Source organism: Tiliqua scincoides, chromosome 1, assembly GCF_035046505.1.
Source record: "Tiliqua scincoides isolate rTilSci1 chromosome 1, rTilSci1.hap2, whole genome shotgun sequence".
In the NCBI taxonomy this organism is placed as follows: Eukaryota; Metazoa; Chordata; class Lepidosauria; order Squamata; family Scincidae; genus Tiliqua; species Tiliqua scincoides.
The window spans coordinates 160,440,040-160,461,070 of record NC_089821.1 but is presented as its reverse complement, the minus strand read 5'-3'; the positions used below and the strand labels follow the sequence as shown (position 1 = coordinate 160,461,070).

Sequence of the window (21,031 nt, the reverse complement as noted above, 5' to 3'; positions counted from 1 at the left end):
AAATCCTCACTGTTTATGTCCAATGGATGCAAGCATAGAGGCTTGGGGGAGGGAGAGATCAGGCTCCTTGTGATCTGCAATATATGACCATCAGACTACAAACCTGACAGACCAGCCTTATACCAACATGCTCTCATTTCATCCACTAATACTTAACCACTGTTAGTTGTTTATTCAGTCTGAAAAAAATTTGAGGAAATAAAGCCATTATCCCCTGCAGGCACAGTATGCATCAAAATGATACACCCTGTAGATTTCCACCCAATCACTTCTCTCTGGGGGAACCAGTGTGATGAGCACAAAAGAAGCAATAAGCATTATCCAAATTGAGCATGCAACAAATGAACTAAATCCCTGAAGAAAAAGAGTGCATCAACTATTTTATTTTGATTTTCTTCAAAACCGTAACCTTCTTTGCAGAACACCAGCTACTGTGTTCACATCACATCCACATTCACAGTTTGAAATTAATTTACTACATTCTATAGAATCCCAGTTTCATATCCTGGTTTTTCATGCTCCAACTAGGCATGCAAGTATTTGCCAGATTCCAGGCCCCACAGCAAATCCTGACTTCTTGTAATTTAGAACTGAAGTAGAAAGCTTCCTCTCCTTGTGTACTGGGGGTGGGGCTGAGGTTCAGGGAAGTCATGCTGGACAAGGATTATCCAGTACTTCCCAAATTTACCCAGCCAGCTACATCCTTCACCAGCACTGGAACCCAGAAGTAAATGGTGATGACACAAAATGTGTCACACAATGACGTCACTGGCCACTTACTTTTGGGCTGTGAGGCTGAACAGAACCCAAAAATAGCAGTAAGGAAGCCAGGTTGGCCAGGGCAGTTTTTTAAAACATGGTTTTCGTGTGCAGGAGCTCCCCCCCTCCAGCCTCCTTACTGCTAGTTCTAGACTTGTGGTGCAGTCTCACTGCTGGGTGAAGGGCCTCACATGACACCCTCAGAGGGTGCCTCACAATGTCCCAGGCATTGTGACACACAGATTGTGATGCATCGTGACGTGCCCATGGATTAAACGATGGTTTTGCACGTTGTCTGAATTGGGCCATAGTCTTGCTTACTAGCCATTAACATCAAGGAAGCTGACTTAGGTTGCAATCCTATGCACTTACCTGGGAGTAAGTCTCATTGAACTTAATGGAACTTACTTTTGAACAGACACGCATAGGACTGCGCTATTAATGTAAGCCCTTACTACTAGTTAGCACAGAACTCTTACTCCAAATGTGCAGAAAAATGATAGGATAGCTACCTGCCCTGTGGACGTTCCAACTGCCATCTTCAAAGCTCCATCAAATTTCAGGGCTGAAATAGACGGCAGGCCCTCCACCCTATAAGAATTTAAACAGCAAGTAGGTCACTATCATTACAAGTTAACTATCGTGACAAATACAGTTTGAAGGTGACATGTGGTAAACTATGGCAAGAATCAGAATTAAAGTATTTGGTCAAAAATATTATACAGAGAATTTTTATTAACTACGTTAAGAGCAAATAAACAAAAAAGGAACACTCCATACTCCCTATCAGCTGTCACACTGCTTAATGCACAATCCAACATGCCAACACGGTTTCTTGTTCTAGGATCCCAGCATTCCACTTTGCCCTGAGGAACACAAAGAAAAACATAAGTCAGTGCACTCACTTCATTCAGCTCATCCACCATTAGTTGATTCACTTTTTTGTTGAAGAGACTCCAAAAAGATATTAAATCCCACATTTCAATTTTCTTCTGCATACAAAAGGGATCCAATATTGATCCTCTTAATGAGCATTTCCTAACAGTAACCTGGGGCAGGACAAAGTCAGTGGTTTTGGCCACTGCTAGACCCCTGCTTGATGCAGTGTGTTAAGCAACTGAATGGCATGCCTTGTGATGAGGTGAGTCAATGGGAAGAGCCTGCTGCAATTATGCTATATATTGTGGGTAGGTCTCTTTCCCCCAGCAGGCCTGTATCTGCTGAAACAGCCATGCCAACATTCCATGGTGCAATTGTAGCACAGCTTGGCAGAAGTGGGTCTCGTTTCCTCTTTTTTTTCTTTATGACCCAGCAACAAGCCCACTCTCCCAGATGCTATTCAGAGCACCTCAACAGAGCCTCATTGCTTGGAAAGATCAATCTAATCTTTTGACCTCTCATGAAACTAGTCATTTTGTTCTATTGGTATGAAATATCTCAATATCCAACCCAGGACAAAAACATAGGTGGCATCCTTTGTCTCACAAAATATGTCTGCAGAATTAATTTTCTGTAGTAATGTACATTACTTCCAATGTAGCAATTGGAAGGCAAATATATATTCCACAGTAGCCTGCTTGTGACCATGTTTGCGAGCTCCCCTTTTGTTTGCAGAAGGTGAGGGGAAACTTTGATTTTCACTTGAAGTAATATCCACAGTTTCATGTTGTTTAAATTTGGGAATTGTGGCTTACTTCGAACCAGTTTGTGGTGGTTATTATTAATTATTATTATTATTATTATTATTATTAATAACAGTATTTATATACCGCTTTTCAACTAAAGTTCACAAAGCAGTTTACAGAGAAAAAAATCAAATAACTAAAGGCTCCCTGTCCCAAAAAGGCTCACAATCTAAAAAGATGCAAAAGAACACCAGCAGACAGCCACTAGAAAAGACACTGCTGGGGTGAGGTGGGCTAGTTTCAAATTTCTGTTTCTTCTCTGTTTCAATCTGGTTTTGTTTCCCTAACTAAGTAAATGGGAGTTCACTCCTATGTTCTGAAGTAAACAGAACTGTGGCTTACTTTCAAAAAAAAAAAATGTTCCCTTACCTCTCATGCACAAAAGAGGAGCAGAGGGAAAGGGGGGCAGACAGCACGCAGGCCCATGGCTCACAAAGGCTGCCTATGTGGTAGGGAGCCATAGCTTCCTGTGATCCCTATGTGATTTGATCCCTGTGATTTGAATATTATCCCTTTTTGGATATTTTTTACAATTTGAGTGCAAAAAAATTAAGAACCCATTGTGCAGTTTTTTTCCAGGAAAGTGAAACATTTACCTCAATTGTCCCAGTTGCAAATAAGCCATGTGCAGAATTTATGTCGCAGACATGATTCTCTCTAAGAAGTAAAAACAAGTTGAATGCGGATAAACTAGGACAAGAAATAAACTTGTGAAATCTGTGAAAACCATTGAAAATCAATTCAACCTTATGTGCCAGGAAGAGTGAACACAATAAATACTTTTCCTTGGTTCTTTTTGCACAGAGATCAATAGCCTAGGCAGCAAAGTTGGTCAACTAGACAAAGAAAATCCTAAGTAGGGTAATATATTTATTAGGATTAAATAAAATATCTCAAAGTAGTGAGTGCACAAATTGATACTTTGATGTATCTGATGTAAAATAGGCATCATAACTATGCAAGTACAGTATAAAAAGTATATAAAAAACTCCTTATCGTGAAAGAGATCCTGGTCTACCAATTTTCCAGTTCCACCCATTCCACACTGCACGCTCATCCCCCATAAAATTTCTAAAGCTCCTTTGTTGATAGACAATTTAAAGAGCGAAGCATGAGACTTTTTGTTGGATTACAATCTTAAAACATAAACCAGACCAAATGCCACCAATTTATAATAAAACTTACAATACACCTGCATGTTTCACTCTACTGTATAGATATTAATTGACCACAAAAACAGCCATTTGTCTCCACCTGCTGGAGGAAAGAGATATGTCTAATAAACTGAAGATACTTACAAAGCATCTGTCTGTAAGGAATTCAGGTACCTTCCTTGTTCTAGATTTAACCGGTATACTTCAGAGCTAGAACAACAAGAAAAATCTAAACTTATTTCCCTTATGTATATTGAGCCATTTGATTAAGTGCAAAAACATGCAGCTTCAGTCTCAAGAATAACTACCAACTGTCCCCTGCAAAATGCTACCACAGCAGCATGTTTCTAGAACCCAGTCTCCGTTCACACCATGAGACGATGAAGCCCAATAGCCAATGGGCGTATGCCCTAGAATGCTCCCCAGAATCCTCTGCAACAAACAGGACTTTTGTGGCTGACATGCAGCATTTCCTTACAAAAGCCAAGTCTGAAACCACTGAGCTCAAGAAGCATTCTTCCCGACTCCAATAAATGAAAGAAAAATGCTTACTTAATTTGTTATGGTTATTCAGAAATGTTTGCATTGAGCCAGAAATATCTGCATTGAATTTACAATTCAAACTTTCAAAACGTTCTCTTATTTTCTAGGAATTTCCCAGTTATCATATAAAGTGATAACTGGAAAATTCCTAGAAAATAAGACAGCGTTTTGAAAGACTGAATTGTTTTTAAAAAATCCTCTTGCACTACCAAAATGTTTTTAAGTTGAATAAATCCCAGTAAAATCAAACACCCCATCTGTTTGTTTTAACACATTTCAAGTGCACACTTATGGTTAAAGGGTTGCTTGTAACCAACCTCTACCTTTTGGTTGATTGGAAAATGGATTGGAATCCAGAAAACACTTCACCCATAAGAATGTAGTGAAAGCTTAAAAAATGCACACACTTTCACAGCTCTGATTGTAGTGATACATCAGGAAGATTTAAGGGTAACTAGTCCACTTTTAGTGTGAGCACTCTTGAAACTCTTATACACAAGTACTAGTCACAACAGGGTTTCCAAGTAAGCCTCCTGTTAGGACAAGGATGAATGGCCTACAAAGCACTTACACCTGTGGGTCTCCACTGAATGTCGACTAAAATAAAAAAGGAATTTCCTTATAGCGCTGACACTAACATAGGGAGGCATTTCTAATAATCTATGAAGTAAGGCTATCTGGGTTCAACAGGGTCTTCCTCCCAAGTAAATATCAAATTTTGTGTTTTTAACCACAGAGCGCTAGAAGTATACAGTTTTAGTTAAACTTCTATATTCTAGTGCTGTGTTTCGTATGGGTACAAGCAAGAGCTCAGAACAGAGTAGTAGAAGTAATCTTAGCTGAACCAGAGACATGGCCTGTCAGACAGTTAAATTAAATAAAATTTTATTTTTTCACATTTTTATACCAATCTTCCTCCAAGAAGCTCAGAGTGGTGCACATAGCTCCTTCCCTCATTTTGTCCTCACCCTGTGTGATAGGTGAGGCTGAGAGAGAGTGACTAGAACAAGGTCATCCAGGAAGCTCCATGGCTGAATGGGGATTTGAACCAGGATCTTCCAGGTCTAAGTCCAACTCCCAAGCTACTACACTATCCTGGCTCCACCTAACAGGCATTTGTAGTGCCACTCTGGCTTCCTTCTTCATGGGGGCCCTCTAGGAATGAAGGTGTTCTTTCTGAGGAAGAAACTAGAATGTCTCCATTCCTCGAGGGCACTCATGAAGAAGGAAGGAAAGCAGAGCAGCACCACAGCATCATTGTCAGGTAAGTGATGGTGGATGCTGGGGGATTTGCTTAGCAAAGCTACATTAAACAGCACACTCATTTAACTGGTATCTCTCTCCGTCTAAGGCAGTGGGGTAAAGATTCCAGTTAACCAACATTGCTGCTTTACTGTATTTTTTTAATATCACTGTATTTATATACTGTATTTGGAAAGAACTTCCCAGATTTTCCTACAAAGTATATTTTGTCTCTTCGTTCTGAAAGCTTTTTAAATATATCATGAACTGCATAAAATGTTTTTCCACAACATTCACCATAAGCTTCAAATAAAAATGAATGCACAATTAAATAAACCTGAGTACAATATAATACCTTGCTCCTACAAAATACAGGTCACATGATGGATAATGATATGAGAAATCTCTACCAAATTTTGGTATCCTTGTTCTATAATAACGACCGTGTTGTGAGTGAAATTCCACGTATCTGTCACCCTGCAGGAAAACTATCTGAAAAATAAAGCAAAGGATTTAGGTTTGGAGGGGGATTATTAACCCCACTTAAACCCTAAAAAAGGAAGCAAGTCATTGTGAGCTCAATCCTAACCAGGTTTACTCAGAAGTAAGTCCTATTGTGTTCAATGGGACTTACTCCCAGGAAAGTGAGGTTAGATTGCAGCCTAAATATAACATACACTAAATAAACCTTTTCTTTTAGGTTTGTTTGCATGTATATAGTTTTTTGTTTTTCAAATAAGAGAATAGTCAAAACCACCTAATTCCTTGCAACAATTATAAAATAGCTGCCTTGGTCATTTGCTTCAGCATAGGAAATCGTTTAAACAAATAAAATAAAGTGTAACATTTACAATTTCCCCTGTAAGTCACTTCAAAATAAAAGACATACCTTTGAGTAGTCATCTGATAAGATATCAAATGTCACCACTGGAGAGAGAAAAAAAACAGCTCATAATTTAGATGGCAGTAAAACATTAACCTTTAAAGAACATTGTTAATCCCATCACCTCAAACTTACTCTCAAAATATGTCTACTTTCTGACCTTAAAAAGACAGGGAGAGTACCTAGAAGAGCAAGGTCATTAGCATAGTCCTATGGCTGCAATACTGCATGAGCATTGCAAAGCTGTTCTGGACTCTAACCTCATCCATATCTGAAACCCAAGGAGGAGCACAGTAAACAGACCCTGTGCCCATCTCCCACTATAGCAGGAAGGCAACAGAAGAGACAGGCCCCAATGTCACTGCCTCTGCTGTGAATGGGGACTCTTTACCCCAATAAACAGGTCTTTTTTGAGTATGTGTAGCATAATGCTGGCTTCAGTGAGACAACTTGGGCAGCTTCTTCACTGCACATCCACTAGAAAGGCTTAAGTTTGGATGTGCATTTGACTTAGCTGACAAATGGGACAGGCTGGCAGCAGGCCAGGCTTGCTTATGCCTTTCCATTGGATAAGGCCACCCCCTTGATCATAGCCAAGGGGAGGTTCAAGGGCTGCCCCCATGTTTCCTGCTTTTGAATTGGCCAGTCACAAGTATATACGGTGGGCCCACTGTATCTGCAGATTTGGGATTTCACACATGGATTTCACTATTTGAGGGTCCCAAACCCGTGGGGTCAGCCTGACGTGGACCCTTCAGAGGCAACCAGAGCTATACTCTGGTCACCTCTGGAGGGTGTTTTGAAGTGCATGGAGGCCATGCATGGCTTCCTTCGGCTCCAGAGGATTAGAAGACCCGAGATCCACTGATTTTATCATCTGTGGGTTTCTGTATCTACAGAGGTCCTGGAATGGATCCCCCACTGATACTGAGGGCCCACTGTAATTGTTATTCCCACAAATCCCATAAGAAACTGGCTAGTATATGTTTTGTACACAAAGGGTTATTCTCTTTTGTGGCAACATGCTCTTCTTGGATTAGATTTGAATTCCTGCCTTTGTTTGAGAAGCAAACAAAGGAACTGCAACACAGTATAGGAATGCCCCAGTATCCACGGGGATTACGGAACCCTCCATGGCTGACTGAACCTGTAGATGCCACCTTTCTAGAGACAAAGGATGTCTGCCAGTCTCAGAATGAGCCCTAGAATGAAAAAAATCACATTTTTCAAAAAAAATGAAAGTGACATTTTTTCATTCTAGGGCTCAGTCTGAGTCAGGCAGAAGCCACATACAGACATCTGCGGTTGTGCACTGCCTCTCTGAGACTCAGAAAAGCTCCTTGTCACCTTGGGAGGCTTCACATAGCATCAAGCTCTGCTTGATGAGGGGGATGTTGGTTTGCATCTCCATCGTTAAGTGGCTCATGACTGTACTTTCAAAAGGAAGAGAAAGTGGTCTAGAAAAAATGATCTAGTTGGAGATATTTCTATCACATTTAGCTGTACAAATTTTAATCATTTGACACAATTCTAACATTTTCTCATCTGCTGCACTGTAGTTCATATTCATTTCCAGCATAATTAGCTTTACTAACCTTCAGCATCTAAGCATCGTTCAAACTTCATGGACAGCTGATAGGTATCAAAACATCGAATCCTTGGTTTATATGTCCCTGAAATAAATATTATGTCTGATGTAAGCAAACAAATCTGTTTAATTCCTTAGGAAAATCAAGTTCAGTATTTGAAAAATTTAAAGCAAAAAGGACCAAATCACATGATACAGCAGTTCTCAAACTTTGTACCGCCATGACCCACTTTGTCGTCTGTGCTGGGTTGCAACCTGATGCTTGCTGTCATGCCGCAAAGTATTACTTGGAGTCACCCCCACAAGCCCCAGAATGCCTTGTGTAAGCAAACCAGAAGTTATGGAAGTAAATTGTAAGTTGTATCCACAAACTGGAAGTCACTTCTGGTCACTTCCCCAGGCATTCTGGGGGCTGCGGAGGCCAATGGAGTGGGTTGTGGGCCCGGTGCAACCTGGAAGCAGTCTTTGGTGGCTCCCAGGAATGCTTTGCGGTGAAACAGCAAGCACTGGGTTGAGACCCACCACACATTGGCTGATGAAATCACAGTTTCAGAAATGCTGACATGATCCAACCGTGAAAAAAATGGCTAGGGAAAATCAAGCCTGTGCATACTGCTTAAGAGAACAATCCCATACATGCCAGAGGTCCTAACATGTACGTTTCCTGGGAAGCAAGTCCCACTGTGTTCAATAATACTACCTAGGAAGTAGGTTGTAATTCTATGCACACTTATCTGAGAATAAACCTCAATGCACATAATGGGACTTCTGAGTAAAAACATGGGATTATGCTACACATCAGAAGAGGTCAGATTTTAATTGTATGTCTTTAAAATGCTTCAAAATTCTGTTTTCATAGTACAAAAGCAAACTAAGGTTGCAATCTTATAGTTTCCTGGCAGTAAGTCCCACAGACTTCCAACAAGACTTGCTTCTGAGTTTACACACATAGGATTGTCCTGTAAGGGATGTATAGTTATGTAACGAAGCATAGAAAGCTGAAGATACAGTGTAGTGGCTATAAAAATGAGCTACAAATCAGAACTTCTTCAGTTTGGCTCTTGCCACTGCCACGAACAAGACTTAAGACAAGCCACCCCTTTTCAGCTTCAGCTCCAGTGTGGGAATAATATTTAACTACCTCAAAGGGTTATTGAAAGGATTCCATCAGGATAACTCATGTGAAGTGCTTTGTGTACTCAAAAGCACTTTACAAATGCCAAGTATTACAATAAAATCATGAAATTGCAGCTGCACAATCGCTTTCAGCCGTCAAATGCAGATACACTCTATCCAGTGTTTTCAAACTATGGGTCAGGACCCACTAGGTGGGTCGTGAGCCAATTTCAGATGGGTCCCCATTCATTTCAATATTTTATTTTTATCATATTAGACTTGATGGTATGTGACTGCATTTGGGGAAGTGTTACATATCTGTACTTTTAACAGGCTACGTGTATATGCTTTTAACAATGATAGTCAGTGGCATTTACTCCTGAGTAAGTGGGGATAGGACTGTAGGACTGCTAAAAATTTTCCTGCTTCATGATATCACTTCTGGCCATGACATCACTTCCGGTGGGTTCCGACAGATTATCATTCTGAAAAGTGGGTCCCGATGTGAAAAGTTTTGAGAACCACTGCTCTATGCGATACTAACATCTGCCAGATATTGGGTTTGCTGTCCTGCAGAAGTCGCATAAGCATCTGACCCAATCCAGTCCTCCTCAGCCATGAACTGTACTATCTCAGGATTTGGAGACAATATATTCACAAACCAATCCTTAAAGCAAGCATCAGTCTGAAAAGACCAAGCTGTTCGCACACTCACCCGTTGCCATAACATACTGCCCATCTCGTGACACCTTGACTTTCGTGCTCACAGCAGGCATGTCAAAATCCTGGATAAGTTCAATTCTCCTATGAATATCTTTAGAAACAAAGACAAGTGAGTTGAAGATGGCCTAATTGACATATCACAGACGTATATTGTTCTTATGGCAAAAATACTGCTGCAAGACAAGAGCCTAGGTTTAGATTGAACAGCCCAGAACAGATATATTAAAATACACCAAATTGCTACAGCATACGTTGGATAGTGCAGAGGATATGTTCCCCAGATGTCAAGCACTATACGCCTTCTGCACACAACAGCCCAATCATAACTAAATTCCTGTGCAGAGATGCAGCAGCGACGGCACAAGCTCTGCAGCATCCCATGGGGGAATTTCAGCTGATGGAGGTCTCCTTGAGGTAAGGGCCAATCTCATCCACCTCCCAGGCCCAATCTGACTACTCCCCACTCCTGTTACTGCCCTTCCCCTGCCTCGTCCCATCTCCTCCCTGCCCTCTCAAGTCTCTATGGTGGGGGGCACATTCTGATGTGTTTGGTCCCGAACTGATGAATGTGGAGCTCAACATTCTGGTGGCCTTGCATTCCCCTTTGCCTGGCCTTCAATGAGTTGAGGCATGTTTGCCTACTGTTGTAAGCATGCATGTGTCACTCAATTTCACTTTCCATAAGGCTCAATACATTTTCCTTGTCAGCGGGAGGGGGGGCTTCCTTCTTGAGAGATTTTTGGGGCCTGCGTTCATTGGACTGGGACCATTCTGGTGGCATTATGTTCCTCTCAACCTCCCCTTCAAAGCGGACAAAGGCAAGGTCATCTACTCATGACTAAATATGCGTTACAGCTTAGTTTCATTTTCCATAGGGCTCAATACATTTTCCTTGTGAGCTATCAGCTTGCCAGTTTCACGAGCCACCAAAAACCAGGCCGCAACCCTGTTTTGGAACTGCTGCACTGAAGTAACAAATTGATGCTGGACACTGATACCGATATAATGCTAGGGTGCTCAACTGGATTACAATATAGTGGAAGCTGCCTCTAAATTAGGGGTCTCCAAACCCCGGCCCGGGGGCCAGATGTGGCCCACAGCAAGCCTCTTTCCAGCCAGCAGCCAACCACTTGTCCCCTGAAAGCCTCTGGCCCACTCAACTGAACATGACCAGAACTGTGCTCCGATTGTGTCTGAAGGGTGTTCTGAGGGCCAGAGAGGTTGAATGAATGAGTCCATTCATTCATTTATTCACTCATCGAAGTTCTATCTCTAATTTATTTATTTAAATTTTATATTTAAATTTTTTTTCCAACCCTCCACATCACGCCAGATATTTGATGCGGCCCTCTGGCCCAAAAGTTTGGAGACCTCTGCTCTCAATCATTCCCTCCATAGCACTTCATCATTTTCCTTTTGGGGAAGAACGACAGCCACCTCATATTATTAAAATGAAAGCTTCCAAAACTATTGAAACTTGGACTGAGGTCTACATCTTTTTACTGTCCTTATAGCTATTCTGTATAATAGCAAATTGACAGAGAAAATTTTAATTTAATAATGTGCTGATCCTGCAAGGATTTGTGTCTCCCTTTTAAGGTTCTCGCTAAATTACATTTATTTAATAACTAAGGTTGCAATCCTAACCAAGTTTCCAGCACTGACTTGGTTGTGCCAATGTGATGTGCGCTGCATCCTGCAATGGGAGGCAGTCAAGGGGGGCCTTCTCAAGGTAAGGGCATGTTTGTTACTTTCCTTGGGCCTGCATTGCGGCTAAGTCAGTGCTGGAATATTGGTTAAGGTTGCTGCCTAAGGCTACAAGGTTGTGCACCTTGAATGAATTCACTGAATTCAACAAGACTTACTTGTGGATAGAGATGTACAGGATTACAATGCAAGTTACTCATTTAATAACTGAGGGCACAGCCCAAAATTAAGTTAACTTTTAAAGTACCACTGATTTCAAGGAAGGAAAATTTAGGCTTGTTTTTAATGTGATTATGGAAATCAGTGAGAGTATTAGCTGAATTGTACCCTATGTGGCGTCTTCAGTTATTTAAATAAATGCAACCATGTCAACAGGGACTACAGAATCAAAATCCAAAATTTTAAAACAGAACTGAAAAATGGAGAAGGATAATGCCTTTAAAAACTTTTTTTAAAAACTTCCAAGCTATGTTGCATGATTGTGCACTCACACCAGCACCTAAAGCTAGCTACAGACTACAAATTACAGAGCCATAGCTTTTAACCTTTAAACTGTAGGTCCCATCATACCATTCTTTGGAAGCAGAAATGAAACTTGTGCAACACTTCTGTATATGCAAGGGCATGATTACATTAACTCACCAACATTTTTCTTTTGTAGGGCTCTCTTCTTCCTGTCAGAAAGCCACTGTAACAACAAAATCAGAGAATCAGTGATAAGGGACAGAGGCATTCTACACAAACAGCAAAACAGGACTGAAAAATGAGTTTATGGAACATGTCCAAACTGATCAGTTCATTCTTTACAGTTCATTGTACTGTAGTATAGACCAAACTAGATTTTTCATATCACTTATCCAGTCCTGTGATTTAGCATTCACATGTACTGAACAGCAGCCACCAAGCCAAGCAACCAGGCACATCTGCACTGATGCAACAGACTACAAAGTTAAGAACAAAGAAAGTTTATGAGCGACTGGCTACAGAACCTCTGTTCCGCTGACTAGGATACTTGGATAACACACATCTTTCTCGTTTTATAAACATGATGGATTTTCAAAAATATATTAAAAAAGAACAAAAATATCTAATTGCCCTAAGAACAAAGGTAAAAAAGTTAAAGAAAATTACAAATCACCAGTTCCAATTTGCAGCAATCCTATTGATGGAAATACCACAGGTATACACCTGGGCAAGAGGTATACACGGGCAGGAGGTCTGGTCTAGAGGGTAGAGCCACCATTTGCCTGAAGATAACATCCGCAGGTCGCCAGTTTGAGGCCACCGGCACCGTGTGAACTTGAAGCAGCTGACAAGATGAGCCAAGTTATTCCATCTGCACTGAGTGTCGGAGGATGATCGAGGCCAGAATGTGCGACCAGATCAAGAAAGAAACATCTGAATGTTGTGGTTTCTTGAAAGATAGAACCTTCTTTCAAATTGTAAAAATCCCTACGGGGATTTAATTAGCCTGCCTATGTAAACTGCCTTGAATAAAGTCCAAGGAGAAATCTGAGGACCAAGAAAGGCGGTATAGAAATACCTGTATTATTATTTATTATTACACAAAACAAACTAAAGAAAGACTCATGTTTGATAAACCTTCTGTTAGGTTGGCACAGCTGTCCTCGCACCAGCCCAGAGTGTTGCAAACATGCCATAAGGCATGTTTGTGCTTACTTGAGAACTGGCTGGCATGGAGGCCTACACTGGATCAGCATCACCGGATCTGATCCCTGCATTGGCCAGCACTGATAGGTTTGTGCTGGGCAGTGCAGTGGGTGGGAGAGGGTGGCAGGAGGGCGTGTTGCAGAGGGGGAGGGGGCATATCTGGACAGGGACATAACAAGGGAGTATTGGGTCCAGGAGGAGGTTGAGAGTAGCAGTGGCGGCACACACTGCATCCTAAACCCTGCTCCCGAACTAGGCAGCCTTACATGGGCTTCCTGGATTTGTGTCAGCTATATAGCTGGAAGCCCCATAGTGACAGCCCCATACAGATGGGAAAATATCTCCTTACCCAGAGCTAACCTCCAGCTGCCTCTTAAGGTGCTTTGGATACAACACAAGCCATATGGCCTGGCTGCGCAGCTCAACCTAGGGTTGGGCTGTCTGTTAAATACACACTCGAAAATCATAGCATTAAAATGATCAGGAATATCAGCACACTCAGTAGTGCTTACTTTCAAGTAAACACAGATAATGTGCACATCTTATGTTACAATTTACTTAGGCATGACTAAACCTTGTTGAAGGCAGAGAATAAGCAGCCACAAAACTGGCATAAAGAACAAAAATATCAACAAACTCTGGATGCACACTTTCTGGTCATTCATGGCACTCAAAGTGACTGCCTTCATAAAAATCTGTTCAGGTGGACAGATGAAATTATATCTTCTCCATGCCAGCTGAAAGTAAGATTGCTGTATAAAGCTGGGCACCTAATACATTAGAAAAATAGTCTCAAAACAAACCTGTCTCTCAGACAAAATGCACCACTCTACCATGCAACTGAAGGCTTGCAGAAAAATTAACCTAAAATGCCAAAGGAAAAAAAAAACATGTAGGATGCATTGGTCTTGGCTTGGAGTACATTCACATGGACTGGGGTTGCATTACCTTCTCCAGCACAGCCTTATTCAATCATCAACCCACCCACAACAAATTCCATCCATCTTGAACGCAAAGACAGCCATCTGAGGCTGTGGATGAAGTGACCAGAAAGTGTTCCTCTGCGGGCTTATTGGCATTCTTTCTTTACACTGCAGGTTTGTGATCATTCCCCTTTCTTAAGCAGGGCCCAGTCAAGGGTTAAGCAGGTACACCTAGTCCAATGTTTCTCAATCTATGTCCTCCGCCTTACCGCTTCACGTGGTCTACCTATCTGAAGTATCACCAGAAGCAACTGTTGATGACATCATCACCAGTTACTTCTGGGATGGGAGGCCAGATGTGACCTGATCAACACCAGTATGAGGCTCAGGGTACATGGGAGTGTGGAAAAGCTTTGGGCTCTGCCTGCTGAGCCGAGCCAAGCCTCCTACTGTTGTGTGTCGTGTTGCACTGCGGGTCTCACTGCTGGGTGACAGGCACCCAAGGGTCCCACGAGTACCACCAGACACTATCTCAAGTACCACTTGGTGGTGCTCATACCACTGGTTCAGAAACACTGATCCAGACAACACATGTGACCTCCAAATCCTATCCATCCGTACCCAGAAGTAAGAACTACTGTGTACACTGAAGCTTATTCCCAAGGGCCCAGTGCTATCCAACCGTCCAACACTGGAAAGGCAAAGGCATAAATGTTCCCATACCTTGAGGAGGCCTCTGGGAAACTGGACAGGATTGGGCCCTAAAAGAGCGATGAGAGCAGAGCTCACCACCAACTGCACAGCGCAATCCTGTGCACATCTACTCAGAAGTCCCATTAGAGTCAATGGGGCTTACTCCTGCAGAAGTGTGGCTAGGATTGCAGGCTCCCAATGAGTGTCTACTCAGAAGTAAGCCCCATTAGTCAGTGGGGCTTCCTCCCGGGAAAGTGTGCACAGGATGGCAGCCTCGCTATTCTGGCAAAGGGGCTCGCGGGTGCGATGAGCCTTCGAAGCCTTCAGCCTGGGACTGGCGGAGGCTGTTAACGGGCGAGGCGAGGCTAGGCGAGCACGCGCCCCTGGGCAGCCGGTGCCTGGATGGAACTCTCAGAAGCGGAGAGTTCGAAAGCAGGGGAGGGGTCAGCAGCAGAGCCACGTGGGAGGGGGCTCACGCGCTCACCTCGGGGAGGCTCCGGCCGGCGCTCAGGCTGTAGATCTTCACCTCGTTGAGGCTGGAGACCTGCATCTTCCCGAGGGTCAAGCCGGCTTGAGCAGATGGAGCACAGCCTGCACTTCCGGGTTCAAAGCGCAGCTCCTCCCCCTGCCCTTGACCATAGAGTTCTCTTTTGAGCCCGTAGAGCTAAAAATGACAGAGTCTGGCGCCATTTTGTTACTTACTTAGAGCCCAAGCCTAGGCATATCTACTCAGAAGTAAGCCCCATTAGAGTCAATGAGGCTTACTCCCAGGAAAGAGTGGCTAGGATTGCTGCCTCAGAGCCCAATCCTATGCCTGTCTACTCAGAAGTAAGCCCCACTGTAGTCAGTGGAGCTTACTCCCAGGAAAGGGGCTAGGACTGCAGCCTCACAGCCCAATCCTATGCATGTCTACTCAGTAGTTAGTCCCATTAGAGTCAATGGTGCTTACTCCCAGGAAAGAGTGGATAGGCTTGCAGCCTTACATACTGACAAGATTTTTACCCAGCTTCCTCTCTGCTGGGCACTCAGAGTGGCTTCCAAAACATTATCAAAAAATACGCATTTATAAACATTAAGATATCATAGAAAGAATAAAATAAAAGCCCAGAATAGGGTTAAAAACCAGCAGCAAATGGTCAACTGATGAAAAAGCAGCCTGCTAAACAGCATAAAACCCTCCTATTAAAAGCCCTAAAATCAAAAGGCAAATGTCGCAAGAAGTGTCATCAGGCCCTGCCAGAAAGCCTCCAAGGGAGGAGCAGTTCAGAAGCTAAGGGAATGGGAGTGCCATAGAACCAGTGCCACTACAGAGAAGGCCCTGTCCCTTGCTACCACCCTTCACACCTCCATAAGTGGTGGCACCCATAGAAGGGCCCTCTCCGATGACTGGAGCGCTCAGAACAAATTGTATGGAAGAAGGCAGTCCCACAGATATCCTGGCCCCAAGCCATATAGGGTTTAAAGGTCAAAACCAGCATTTTGTTAGGTGAAGTGTGAGTTCACTGCCTAAAAAAAAAAAAAGCAAGGGAGCAGCTGGAGGCAGTTGGGTGTCTTTTTCCCCCACCGAACAAATGAAAGCAGTCCAAGAGGGATTTGTGCTCCTTCTGACTCGGGTCTTATTTAGTGTGAATAGGTTAACTTTAATTCAGCTCATAGTGTCCCCAGCAGTGGCTTCCAATGTGCATCAGTCTTGTCTTTTTCTATCACTGTGTCACTGAGCGTAGAGTTAAGAAATATACTAGAGCAGTGGTTCTCAAACTTTGTAGCACCAGGACCCACTTTTTAGAAAGTTGGGACCCACAGGAAGTGATGTAACAAATCTGGAAGTTATGTCATGGCAGGAAGTGACAGCATCAAGCAAGAAAATTTTTAACACCCCCATACAACCAAATCAAGAACCCTCCTAACCTTCCCAAGCAGTTCCTGATATGTTTTTTTAAAATTCCCAAAACACCCCAAAGGCTGCAATCCTATCCACACTTACCTGGCAATAAGCCCAAATGACTACCATTGTTAAAAGCATATGCATGGGTAGCCTGTTAGAAACACAGATCTGTAACATTTCCCCAAATGCAGTCACATACCATGGTAGCATCAAGTCTAATATTTTAAAAATAAAATACACATTGAAATGAAAGGGGTTCAACATGAAATGGGCTCTTGACCTACCTAGTGGGTCCTGACTGAGAAACACTAGAGGGCCAGCATTTAGTACCATTTTGTCCATGGGCTGTCCCAACCACAGACCTAAGAAAAAAAGAGTCCTTACTGGCTCTTTCTGTATTAATTCAAACTGGTTGCCGCTTTCATTGACCAGGGATATAAAGACATGAAGAGAAAATGCCTTTTTCTATCTCTATGCACCACAGTGATGCAGAGAGATCAAGTGACGCCACACTATACCAGAATTCACAGAGAATTTTTAAAAAACTTTAGTAGTGTGCAGACCATTTTTGTCCATACCCCTTCTTCTCCCTCCTTTTTACACTACCTTCTTAAGAACAGAGGGATACAAAACAAAACTATGTTTTAAAAAAGGTTACTAGGCATGTAAAGAATGACTTTCTTTGCCACAGAGAACTTGGCTTCTCAAACTAGGGTTTACATATGCTAGTTATGCTCATATTGGAGCTAGGGACCCAAGGTTGAGAAGGACTTGTTTGCCTTAGAGCAGTTATCAAATTGTGGGTCATGACAGTGGGTCATCGGTTGTGAACTGATTTTTGGTGGGTTGCAAAAAGGACCACTGAGTCAGAAGAAGGCCATGGTGGCTAGCCTTTGGTCGACCACACACAAGGCCTGCTGGGGCACTACACAGCCAGTGCAGCACTTGACCAGCCACCGCCCCCTCCCAGCAATATAGGATCTGCCAGATAGCCACAGCTGACAGGGCTCCCACCTGGACGGGTAGTGGGAAGGGTCAGAACACTGAAGCAGTGAGCATGTCAGTGCAGTGGCATACCGAGGTCATTTGGCACCCAGGGCCCATAAATTTTTGGCAACCCCCTATGACAAAATTATTTTCAGTAATAGTCATGACATGACATGGATAATAATAATGACCAGAGAAGAAGCATAGGCAGTGAACATTGTCTTTTATTGAACTCTCTCTCTCTCTCTCTCTGGGCCCAATCCTATCCAATTTTCCATTGCTGGTGCTGCTGTGCCAATGGGGTATGCACTGCTTCCTGTGATGGGAGAGCAGTCACAGAGGCCTCCTCAAGGTATGGGAACATTTGTTCCCTTACCTCGGGACTACATTAAGGCAGCACCGGTGCTGGAAAGTTGGATAGGATTTGCCCCCCCCCTGCGCGCACAAACACACACAAGCTTTGAAAGTCTGTATATTTATTTTTTTTAGTAATTTTCAGTAAATTAGTAAAAAATTTTTTACTAAAAAAAGTTATTATTTGTATATTGATATATAACTTCCTAACTTTGTACAAATAATCATACAAATATTCATGCTTCTCTTGCAGGTGGCTACAGCCAGCACTAACCAAATCACAGCTACAGTCAGGGTCACCCCCGCCACCCCTGGTGCCTTGGGGCAGTTTCTTGGACATCCCCCTGGAGCCAAGGGCTCCCAGCCACCCCCTTCATATGCCACTGGGCCAGCATTTCAGACCTTATTATGAAGATGCAATTCTCTGAGTTCTTCCTTCTGATTTCAATGTGGTACAAGTTCAGTTGACTCATATCTGAAGCAAGTTTCTCCAAGGATCCAAATTCACCATGGACGAAGCGGAGCAACCGAACAAAGGCTGCAATCCTAACCTTACTTTCCTGGGAGTAAGTCATTGAATACAATAGGACTTACTTCTGCATAGACCTGTTTAGGATTGTGTCCAAAGTCTTCTTGGTAATCACTGAGGGGCAAACTATTGCCACTGCACTCAAGAAAACACCCAGGTGAATCTGCTGGAGAAAGTGCTTCTATTATGACTTTCCAGCACCAGTGCAACTGCAGTGCAGCCCCGCCCCAATGTAAGGAAACAAATGTTTCCATACCTTGAGGATGCCTCTGTGACTGCCCTCCCATCATAGGAAGCAGTGCATACCCCATTGGCATGGCTGCACCAGCAATGGAAAATTGCATAGGACTGGGCTCCCAGTCAATACAGAACATGCAATCTATCGCTTTGAAAATAAATTTGGGGCTGGAGTGTTCCTCACTACCATGCTATGCTTTTTTCAGACCTCCAAATCCTAGCCAAGACCACAAGGAAACTCTCAAGCTGGTTCTCATCCATCATTGACTCATCACGGGCTGTTGCAGAAGATGAAGACATTGCAAAGTTTATAGAATCCCAGTCCACTACATATCCATGATATCTAAATAAGAACAAGTTGCAAGATGAACTTTGCCTGTTTTACAAAAATCAGGCGACACTTGAATCTCCTCCTCCAGAGGAGCCCTGCCACTGCACTTGAACTTTGCAAGTGAATTTTTGGCAAAAGGTCTGGCATCTGTGTTCCCTCAGATTTACATTTGCAGGAGAATGCTCATTGCCTTGCCAGTCTCTGTAGCATGCAAGGGACACTAAGCTTATTAAGCGAATGAAGAACTACTTGTGGTCAGGAATTAGGGAGGACAGGCTGAACAATTTGCTCGAAGAAAGAAATGTTTTCAGAGAATCATAGAATGTCAGAGTTGGAAGACATCTTGGAGGTCATCTAATCCAGCCCTTTGCTCAATGCAGGTGACTGCAGCATCCTTGATAGTTGACCATCCAACCTTTCCTTAGACGATGTTATGTAAACTTTATTGTGCAGTTCATTGTCACATACTACCTACTGCTGGGAACTTGCTTCTTGTACTTTGTTTCATTTCACTTCGTTACATCTCTCTTCAATAAGCAGGCAACGCAAAAGTTCACACCATGAAAATATTTCGCCAATTCCTCTGGCCTGCACCTAGACACAAAAAGCATGTCTGATGTTGCTCTTCTCATTTTCTTCTTTAGTTCCTAGCTCTGTGACATAAATTTAATAAATGTTTATTTTCCCTTGCAAATTGTTAATGCCATTTTGCTTCAGTGACCTGTCTGAGGGAAACCAACGCTTTCTGCGTGGCTGTCCTTGATGTGGGGAGGAGTGGCAAAAGACATTCTCATGAACAGAAGGGAGCACATTCAAGAATTTTCACATGTGGTCCCCACGCTGTGTACACTAATGCATGTCTGTGCGGGGGAGGGGGGGTGGCACCCAACTCATTATATGTGTAATGCATATATAGGGGGCCATCCAACTCATTACATATGAATTGTATGTGTGTGTGTGGGGGCATCCAACTCATTACATGTGTAGTGCATGTGTGTGTGGGGGGGCCCACACAACTCTGCAACCAATTAACCCCACTGAATGACCCTGCCATAAGGTAGTGCAAGCTAGGGTGGCCAAGCCCAACTGAAGCTCTTCCAAGAGATTTGTTTTTCCTGCAAGATGGCATGTTGGAAATCCTTTGAGACACCCTGGCAAAATCATCAGGATTGCTTTCAATCCTCACCCTGAGAGCTGGCAATCCCAAGTGTGGCTAGCTAACCACACCTGTAAGGATGGATGGTAGTGTTATTTGGAATCCTTCTTCCTTGAGGTTGCAGTCCTATCCACACTTACCTGGGAGTAAACCCCATTGACTATAATGGGACTTACTTCTCTGAATAGACGTGCCTAGGATTAGGCTCCCAGGCTGCAATCCTATCCACACTTACCTGGGAGTAAACCCCACTGACTATAATGAGACTTACTTCTGAGTAGACAGGCACAGGCTTGGGCTCTTAAAGATTCTCCCCCTGCCTGGGCCCAGCTCTTTGAAATCTGATCCTGGGGGTAGCTGATCCACCGGCGCCAAGCAGCGCCCCCCAAGTCATCTGCATAAGCCGGGGAGGGGGTGCAGCAGCGCCAGCGGCGAAGGGAGGAGGAGCTGCGCCAGCGCCGCCTGCAGGCGACCAGAGGAGGGCTGTGCAAGACACAAACGCAGAGCGCGGGGCAGCCGCTGCCTGTGGCGACGCTGCGGGTGGTTCTAGAGGGACAGCGCTGCGTCTCCCACCGCGGATGCAGCAGCTGGCGGAATCCGCGGCTACGGGGAGACGGTACCTCGCAGCTCCGCCCGGGCAGGGCAGGGCAGCCCTCCGGCTGCGCAGCCAGAGGTCTGCCTGGGAAAGGCTCGGCGGACATCTCCAGGGGGAGAGCAGCAGCAGCAGCAGCAGCATCCCTGGGCAGGAGGGAGAAGGATGCCTCCTGTGTGCTGAGCCGGGCGGACCCCGCAGGCTCTCCACAGCAGGGAGAAGTTCAACAGGAGGAGATCCCGAGGAGGTAAAGGAGGCAGGAGCGACCCTGGC

At 43.7% G+C, this 21,031-nt stretch overlaps 1 protein-coding gene across 1 annotated transcript in view; it reads right to left on the bottom strand.

Annotated features, from left to right (window-relative positions):
• The window catches only part of NOL10 (nucleolar protein 10), a 52,174-nt gene extending 36,914 nt beyond the window's left edge, over nucleotides 1–15,260 (bottom strand). The window contains exons 1-10 of the mRNA XM_066640007.1: nucleotides 15,172–15,260; nucleotides 12,043–12,088; nucleotides 9,686–9,784; nucleotides 7,862–7,939; nucleotides 6,273–6,310; nucleotides 5,739–5,875; nucleotides 3,743–3,808; nucleotides 3,041–3,101; nucleotides 1,540–1,625; nucleotides 1,272–1,350 (exon numbers count right to left, since the gene is read on the bottom strand). Coding sequence (XP_066496104.1) covers nucleotides 1,272–1,350; nucleotides 1,540–1,625; nucleotides 3,041–3,101; nucleotides 3,743–3,808; nucleotides 5,739–5,875; nucleotides 6,273–6,310; nucleotides 7,862–7,939; nucleotides 9,686–9,784; nucleotides 12,043–12,088; nucleotides 15,172–15,237 — 756 coding nt within the window. The 5' untranslated portion in view covers nucleotides 15,238–15,260. The remainder of the gene's footprint in view (nucleotides 1–1,271; nucleotides 1,351–1,539; nucleotides 1,626–3,040; nucleotides 3,102–3,742; nucleotides 3,809–5,738; nucleotides 5,876–6,272; nucleotides 6,311–7,861; nucleotides 7,940–9,685; nucleotides 9,785–12,042; nucleotides 12,089–15,171) is intronic.
• Between the last annotated feature and the right edge of the window lie 5,771 nt (nucleotides 15,261–21,031).